This window comes from Myotis brandtii, unplaced genomic scaffold, assembly GCF_000412655.1.
Source record: "Myotis brandtii unplaced genomic scaffold, ASM41265v1 scaffold49, whole genome shotgun sequence".
NCBI classification, from domain to species: Eukaryota; Metazoa; Chordata; class Mammalia; order Chiroptera; family Vespertilionidae; genus Myotis; species Myotis brandtii.
Window position 1 is genome coordinate 3,476,299 of NW_005368707.1, and position 8,646 is coordinate 3,484,944.

General features: G+C 37.1%; 1 protein-coding gene across 4 annotated transcripts in view; it reads right to left on the reverse strand.

The window, feature by feature from the left end:
- The window catches only part of WAC (WW domain containing adaptor with coiled-coil), a 95,351-nt gene that overhangs the window by 25,553 nt on the left and 61,152 nt on the right, over positions 1–8,646 (reverse strand). For 3 of the 4 annotated variants that reach the window (XM_005876549.2, XM_014547955.1, XM_014547956.1), the window contains exon 7: positions 6,272–6,580. The exons of the other annotated variant lie outside the window; for it this stretch is intronic. In XM_005876549.2, the coding sequence (XP_005876611.2) occupies positions 6,272–6,580 (309 nt within the window). The remainder of the gene's footprint in view (positions 1–6,271; positions 6,581–8,646) is intronic. 4 annotated transcript variants of the gene reach the window in all.

The window sequence follows — 8,646 nt, forward strand, 5'->3', positions numbered from 1 at the left end:
ATCTTGGCTGGCAGTTAATTTGCATATCGCCCTTATTAGCCAATGGGAAGGGTAGCGGAGGTAAGGCTAATTACCATGTTTCTCTTTTATTAGATAGGATATATATATATATTATATTACTGATTTAAGACTGTTACTATGATATATAGATTTCAGGCACACTGTATTTGAATGTTTACACTGCTACCAATAACTAAATCTTCATTTCGAATTCTAGGAACTGAACATTTATTTCTTTTCATAGCTCCAAAAAAATGGGATATTTCTTACTAACAAGCTTATTGAAAACTAGAGGCCCGGTGCACGAAATTCGTGCACTTGGGGGTTGGGGGGTTCCCAGCCCTGCGATCTCCCCAAAGAGGTAGGCCCCGCCCACTCATCCTGGGCTCCTCAATGGATTGCACCAAAGAGGTAGTCTGGAGCCGGGGGTCCTGCCTCTGCTGCGTGGAGCTGCCAGGAACCGCCTCCACACTGCGGACGCAGCATCAAGTCCCCGCCCACCCACGTGTGCCTCACTGTGCATGCAGCCCTGCCCACCCGTACACACCAGCTGTGCACGCAGCCTCCTGGTGATGGATTATCATGGCATGAGGGCGTGACGACCACATAGACTTTTATTAGTATAGATGGACTCCTCTACCAGCCTTTTTATGAGGCTACTGTAATGGTCAAAAGAACTAGGAGCAATAGCTCTCTAAAATATAAACCTCAGGATGTATTGATCAATTATGATCAAGTTTAAAGGTATAAGACATTTTAATTTTTGAAGAGAAACATTTTAAAGGAGGGTGTATAAGTCTAGCAGATAGCCTATGACGTTAAGCTTTACTGTTTTGGCTTCAAACAGGGGTAGGCAAAAGTAGGTTTACAGTTGCGAGTACATAAAGAGAGTTTATTCTTGTATCATTATTTATTACTAGAGGCCTGGTGCACTGACTTGTGCACATTGAAAGTAAATTAATTAGAAGGTGGCTGGCAGGGCAGGACTGGGTGAGTCGGGCCGGACACGCCCTGGAGCCAACCTCCCACAGTCACTCCCCGGCCAGCTACACCTGGGGTGGCGCCGGGGCTCAAAGGGCATCTGTGGAGTGAGTGGGGTCCCTCGGCCTGGCCTACAGGGATTGGGCCAAAACCGGCTGTCCGACATCCCCCGAGGGGTTCCGGAGTGCGAGAGGGTAACTCTGCAAGGTTGCTGTTGCTCAGCAGCTCCTGCATTGAGCATCTGCCCCCGGTGGACAGTGCGCATCATAGCTACCAGCAGGTCACTTAGGCTTTTAAATATATAAATTGTATTCTTTTCCATATGAACAACCATAAACCTACTTTTGCCCATGCCTGTAGACAAGCATAAAGAAACCTGATTTTCTTTTTGAAAACCAGCTATCAGTTATTACATTTTATAGGGCAATTATAGACCATAGTAGCAGTTTTCTCCAAATCATCTTAAAGTTCAATTTAGTAAATATACAGCTTAGAGGAATCTTGATTAATGTTTGGAACAAAACAAGCTCTACATTTTTACTTCCTCCATGAACTTCCTTTACTTCCTGCATGAATCAATATCCACATCCTTCTGAAATGATCTTTACTCTTCTTATTATTTCTACTGTGATTTTCTTTTGCTTTCAGTGACAGGAATGGGAGAAGGTGTGAGTTGTTTTCAAATTTACTTTGGTGCTGCTAAATCTATCCACAGATTTGAAAAACTAACAAAGGCTGGAAAATTCTTCAGTGTTGTTCTTCAATCCAAAATAGTAGAAAATTAATACATATCACACATAAAAAAATTAAGTAACAAAAAATAAACATCCTTAATTTCTAATTTTTTTTTTACCCTGAGGATAATACCTTTTACAGTTTTGTGAGAAAAGATTATTGATAAATAGTATAGAAACCAGTTACAGGACCCTTGAGCAAATGACATGTCTAAAGGCAAGAATATCTCTATTAAAAAGTTTTAATGAATAAATAATCATCCCTCCCATTAGATGAAAACTATGGAACCAGCAAGTAACTATGTGAATATCAGACAGCATCTTCTAAGAGCCATCTTCTAAGACCTACTGCATAGGTCTGCTTCTGTGGCCACTCCATTTACCTTTCAAACTTATCTATGCTAATAAATCATAAGAAACTTGTTAATGAAGGTCATTAAACTCTTCTAACTCTGGCACTTATGTGACCAAAGCAAAGAACAAGGACCCTTGTTTCCTGCCTATTTTGTCATTTCACAAATCTGGAAGGGAGGGTGGAGTTAGGGCCAGTTTATAGAATGGACAAGGGGGTGCCAACTGACAAAAATCAGTTTTAGATATTTCAGCACATAAGTTTGTTACTTTATTGTATGGTTGTCCAATATTAATCTTGCCAAAAGATATTCAAATGTTACCCTAACAGTAAATATCTGAAAGGTGGTATCTGACCTCCCTCTTGTTTCACCCTACCCAACACAAGAATTATTCTCTACAAAATCGTAGTTTCACAGCTTTTCCACACTTGTTCCTTCAAGCAAAGGTAGATTTTGATTTATCTTTTTCTCAAGAGACACACTGGCATTAAAGGAATCTAAATCTGCCCTAACCGGTTTGGCTCAGTGGATAGAGCGTTGGCCTGCGGACTGAAGGGTCCCAGATTCGATTCCGGTCAAGGGCATGTACCTTGGTTGCGGGCACATCCCCAGTAGGAGGTGTGCAGGAAGCAGCTGATCGATATTTCTCTCTCATCGATGTTTCTAACTCTCTATCCCTCTCCCTTCCTCTCTGTAAAAAATCAATAAAATATATATATTTTAAAAAGGGATCTAAGTCTACCGTTTCATTTAATTAGATGCACAACACATATAACACTCTTCTTCCAAATACATTTTTTAAATCATGATCAATGCCCAGGTGTTTCCCCCAATCCTCAACACACTCATTACCATTCTTACAGTTATTTCTCCCTCTACAACAAATATTTACTGTCTACATTTGTCAAACATTATGGATAGATTAGTGGTTGAGAAAGATCCTGCTCTTGTATTATTTAATACAGCTTAGCTACCCTATTAGCACTTAAGATCAAGAGACCACTTTTATTTGAACCATCAACCTCTTCATATAAATTGTTAAGGAAAATCCAAACAAGGAAATCACTACATTGATAAGAAGAGTCAATAGGAAGCTTAATTTAAATAACAGTGTCTCCACTGAGGGAAAAAAAATATTTCAAATTAATGGGTGCTTCACAAATTTAGACCAAGTGAAAAGCAATCTAAAAATATCCAATTTCTTATTTAAGGAAACAATATTGTCTTCAGTTCACATGCCAGGAGAAGTGCTTGGAAAGACTATACAATTTTCCCTATATAAATAGGCAATTCCAAGGTAATTTAGTTTCTTCCTGTAAGTTCAATAAAATTATTAAATTACAGAAATCTAAGTTAATATATACTTTATGGGTCTTTCATTATGGTTTTATGAAAACAACATGAATTTTGGAGAAGCTATCACTGACACCTGGTGGCAATGTTCAGGCTCTTCAAATCTAATAAGAGAAAATATCTTCTCCCTCAAGATGTTGTTTTAAGGAATAAATTAAAATGTATATAAAAGACCTAGCACCAAATGTGGTGGTACATTGTTAATTTTTAATTGTTAAGTTTGTCAGAAATGGTGCTTGAAGCATGGATAGATAGTGAACAAAGTACAAATGTAGTAAAATATAACATCTAACCCTAAAAAGGATACAGTCTAATTGAAGGAACTAAAATTATGTGATAAATGCTATAATAAACAAAAGTACAAAGTGTTTGCAAAACACAGATTGGGAGAGGTTAACTAATGCTGAGAACCAAAGGACATTAGAGCTAGCTCTTAAACAAAAGGTATTGAGTTCAACAGAATGGGAATAAAAGAAATATGCCTTTCTTTTCAGCAAAGGCTCAAAACATGAAAGAACATAACATGCCCTAAGAAATGTACAAATTTGCAACAAATGAAATATAGGAAATGTAAGAGTGGACTGTTGGAGGTCAAGCTAGTAAGACAGACTGCAACCAGATTGTCAAGTACTTATTTTAACCTTACTATTAAGTATGAACTTTATCCTTTGGATAATGGGAAACCATTAGAAAATTTAAAACAAGGAAGTGATACAATCCAAACTAAATTTTATAATGATGCCACCATAAGTGGACAAACTGGGTAAAAGCAAGCAGAGCAGTAATCAGGTTAGTTCAGGAGAGATGACTGGAGTTTCAATAATGGCAGTTGCATAAACAACAAGAAGAATATATGCAAATAAGATATAGGAGGAAGAATCAAGATTTGTTGATGGATGGGTAGGAGGAGCTGGGTTAGAAATGTTGAAGAACAAGGAATAGTTGGGGGGAGGTGTTGTCACTTACTGAGAACCTAAGAATAAATTGTGGGAAAAGAGAGGAATTTGGGACACACACTGTATTCTGAGATGTAACAAATAACAAGTGCGTAGAGAAGGAAAGCATCATGTGAGTTAAGAATGCCTAGCAAAAGAGAATATGTTGAGCAAACACATACACACACACACACACACACACACTGAATGCTACTGTTATTTAAGAGGCAGAAGATTATAGAAAAAGGAAATTTAAGAGTAGCAGTATACCAGAAGACAGGGAAGAAAGGAATTCCAAAAGGGAAGTAAAAGCTAAAAAGTGTTAAAATGAACAAGAGGTAGCCCTGGCTGGTGCGGCTCAGGTAGTTAGAGCTTCATCCAAAGCACCGAAGGGTTGTGGGTTTGATTTCCAGTCAGGGCACATACCCAGGTTGCAGGTTCGATCCCCAGTCAGGGCAGGTTGGAGGCAACCGATCGATGTGTCTTTTTCATCGATGTTTCTCTCCCTCTCCCTTCCCCTCTCTAAAATCAAAAACATGTCCTTGGGTGAAGACTCAATTAAACAAACAAACAAACTGTATGGAAGGTAATATGAGATAGACTTTTTAAGTACTGAAAAACCGTAACATCCATTAGAAAGTGCATTCAGTTTTCATCTTTCAAGAATTCTCTCTGTATATTTAATTCTGCATCAGATTAAATATGACTTGCACACCTACCCTTGGCCCTCAAGTTGGGCTCTAGAAGGGGAAAAGATTATGCATGGGGTAGGAGTCAGGGAGAGACCAGCTCAGATGTGGCCTAAGGTCCATGTGTGGCTGGACCTCATCTGCTAAACCCACAAGACATTTAAAAGTTGCTTGACATTTATTAATACTAATCAGTTAATTCACCTCCTAATGGGTCTACCCACAATTAATTATTGCCTTTTCATCTCCTTAGTTTCTTTTCTTTTCTTTTGAAGTCTCCACCCAAGGATATTTTTTCCATTGATTTTTAGTGAGAGTGGAAGGGAGAGAGGGGGAGAGGGACGAAGGAAGGGGGTAAGGGAGGAGTGGAAGAGAGAGAACATCAATGTGAAAGAGACACATCAATTGGTTACCTGCCTCTCACACAATAGGGCCGGGGATAGAACTTGCAACCGAGGTACATGCTCCTGAGAGAACTGAACCAGTAACCCTTCAGTGTGAGGGCCGATGCTCTAACCACTGAACACACCAACCAAGGCCATTTTCTTAGGTTTCTTAAAACTTACTATGGAGCATAAGTTTAGCACTGTGAGTGGTCTAGGCAAATACACCCTGCTTTTGTTTTTGTGTCACCTCCCAAGTAGTTGTCACTTTTTTGAACATGGTATATGGCTTTAGCACTGAGTTGGATAAACACAGTTTGGGTTGCAAAGTTTAAGTTCTACTCTTCAGACAATAAAACTCCTTATCTTGAGGCCCATGACTCAGTTTTGTAATTCAAAAACTCAAATCTATAGCTGGTATTATATAAAAATGGCAAGTTTTAAAACTGTCTCTATTCATATTTAAATTTTAATTAATAGAAAATTGGGACAATTTCTAAACTAACTCAAGACAATTATCACCAAAAAAAATTTACACAAATATGAAGGGACAGTCGCTTGGCTTTGTTAAGTTATTTAAACCATTACTAAGTATTATAAATTAAGTACTGGACTGTAAAGTGTAAATGGAAAAAAACAGTTATGAGGCTTCATAATTAAAAATTAAAAGAAAAAACTAATATGGCTAACTCTAGACCTATATATCTATGCAGTAACATTCTAAAAGACTTAAAGTTTTAAATTAAGTCTTATTTAAGCTAATGGAAATAATGTAATATAATCAGAAATTCAGAAACTATATATATAGTTCAACGTGCAGCACATCTAGTAATAATGGCATACCTTTTCTTTCTGTTTTCTGTGCAGGGACAGAAGATGTGGGTGTAGGCAGTTTTGATAAAGTAGATGCTCCATTAGCATCAAATGATTTCTTTGGCTGGTGATCAGACTGTAGCATAAATTGACTAGAAGGAACAGTGCTTGGGGTAGCAGTTGGATGAACCACTGGTTTGATGGGGTGCTGTACTGGCGTAGAACTACTGTGAGTCTCTGCTCTTGGCAGTCTGTAGTCTCTGTCATTGTGTCTGCTTGTTTGAGACAAAATATTCTGTGGGAGCAAACTACTGGCATCACTGGAATGCTTGTCTTCCACTTTAGTTCACAGTTCGAAAAAAGAGATGTTGGAATGACGGTGATGGAAGGGGGAAGAAAAAAGATTATGTTAGAATCCTGTCTTGAACATCAGCTAATTTAGCAACATACTTGTACTTTTAATAAAACTGCAAGCCCAGTTAGTGTCTGCAGTTTTAGCATATAAATGTCTAAATGCTGGAAAAATTTTAGCTCAACTATAAACACTAATCTATACTCAAGATTTCAAGTGGGCTACAACTCTTTGGGTATTCTTTAGAACCACAGTTGTTCAAACAAAACATTAAAAATACTCAGGTAAAATAATTTTTAAAATTTTAATAATTAAAAAAGTAAATGGTCCAATCTTTTAAAATATAGACCTTTGGTTCTAATAATTAACTGAATTGTCCACATGATTAAACAAAAAGGCATATTAGCTTTATTAGCCTGATCTTCCTGAACACTAAAGTAGCTAATTTGTGGGCTCTAAAGTAGTTTGTGGGAGGGCTTAAATGACCTGCTTTGGGATGATCGAATTAACAATGAACATATTTTATACCAGAAGTGGTTATAAAATCAAGTTATAGATAATGCTATCTGAAAACAGAAGTCCTACATCCACAGCATAGTAAAAAAAAAAAAAAAAATCCATTTGCCATTATTAGTTACTTTCAAAACAAATCCTCTTCCAATTTAAAGCCACAAAAATATTTTAAATTCAGAAGTACTTTTGCCTCCAGAGTGCAAAAGAAGGAAAAATTCAACAATCATGGTAACAAAATTTGTATTTATCAAAAAATCTGTAGCCTACACTACAACAGTTTAATCAGTAACTAAAGAATTAAACAGTATGTTTTATTATGTTTCCAAGTAGAGAAACATTTTAAGATTTAAGCACATTCTATGTAATGATAATATCAGAGGATGCCCTCCCTGTCGAATACTGTATTCTTTTTTCCAATTCATAGTTCCTCCAAGTCTAGAGACCAGCACAAAGAAGGAAATATGCTGAAACTACAAATCAGTTTTCAACTCATCAGTGCACAGCTCCTACATGTTGAACCAAAATAGAAGGTACTGCCAAAAAACCTCAATCTATCAACTTGCATGCACATAAAACTTAAAAAGTTTTATTCTAGAGTGTCTTCCTGAAAAGAATACTACTACGATAGAAACTTTTAGGGAAAGACATAACAGAAATAATACCATGCCAAATTCCCACCAATCCTGTCACTTGGTTACCTAGAACTTTCATTTCATAGACCAAGAAAAATTCCTTTTAGTTCTATATGATTACAATAGTCAAAGTAAATACATTCAGTTGAAAATTAAAGATACTTCTTCTAACATTTGTAAGCTTTGACAAAAAAAAATATCCCAGCAGCAGGATTACAGGATATAAAGTTATAGCTGCAACAGTTTTCTATTACAACTCTACGGAACAGTTCAAGCAGGGACTCTATTTTCACATCCCCCACAAAAAGGGTATTTAGCAAATGTCGGGAGACATTTTTGGTTGTCACAATTGGGGAGAAGAGAGGTGTGCTACTGGCATCAAGTATATAGCGGCCACGTATGGTGCTCTATATCCTACAACACACACAGGACAGCATCCCACAACAAAGAATTACCTGACTCTAAATATCCTTGGTGTTAACTGTTGAGAAACCCCATATTAAGGTCTCTCTAACCATCCAGCAATCACTTTATAATGCACATATTAAAGATGACAAAAATAATCTGGTAGCAGTAATATCAAATTAAAAATTTTATCCATATAATTTTCAATGCCAAGTTTGGATAACATTATCTGCTACATTGCAAAAAACAAAAACAAAAAACTAAAACTGCTCTACAATCTATTTTTCCATATAACACATACACACACACATATTTCTTTTATTGGCAGTTGGAATTACAGAGCTTTAAGCCTTATCCTACATGAACACTAATGTACTGGTCAGATGTGAAAACTCTAATATTTTCTAGATAAAGTTAAACACTTAAACGGCTTAGTGACTTTATTACTACAACACACCAAGTACAGCTCAGTTGACCAATTGGGGGGGGGGGGGGGGGGAAAA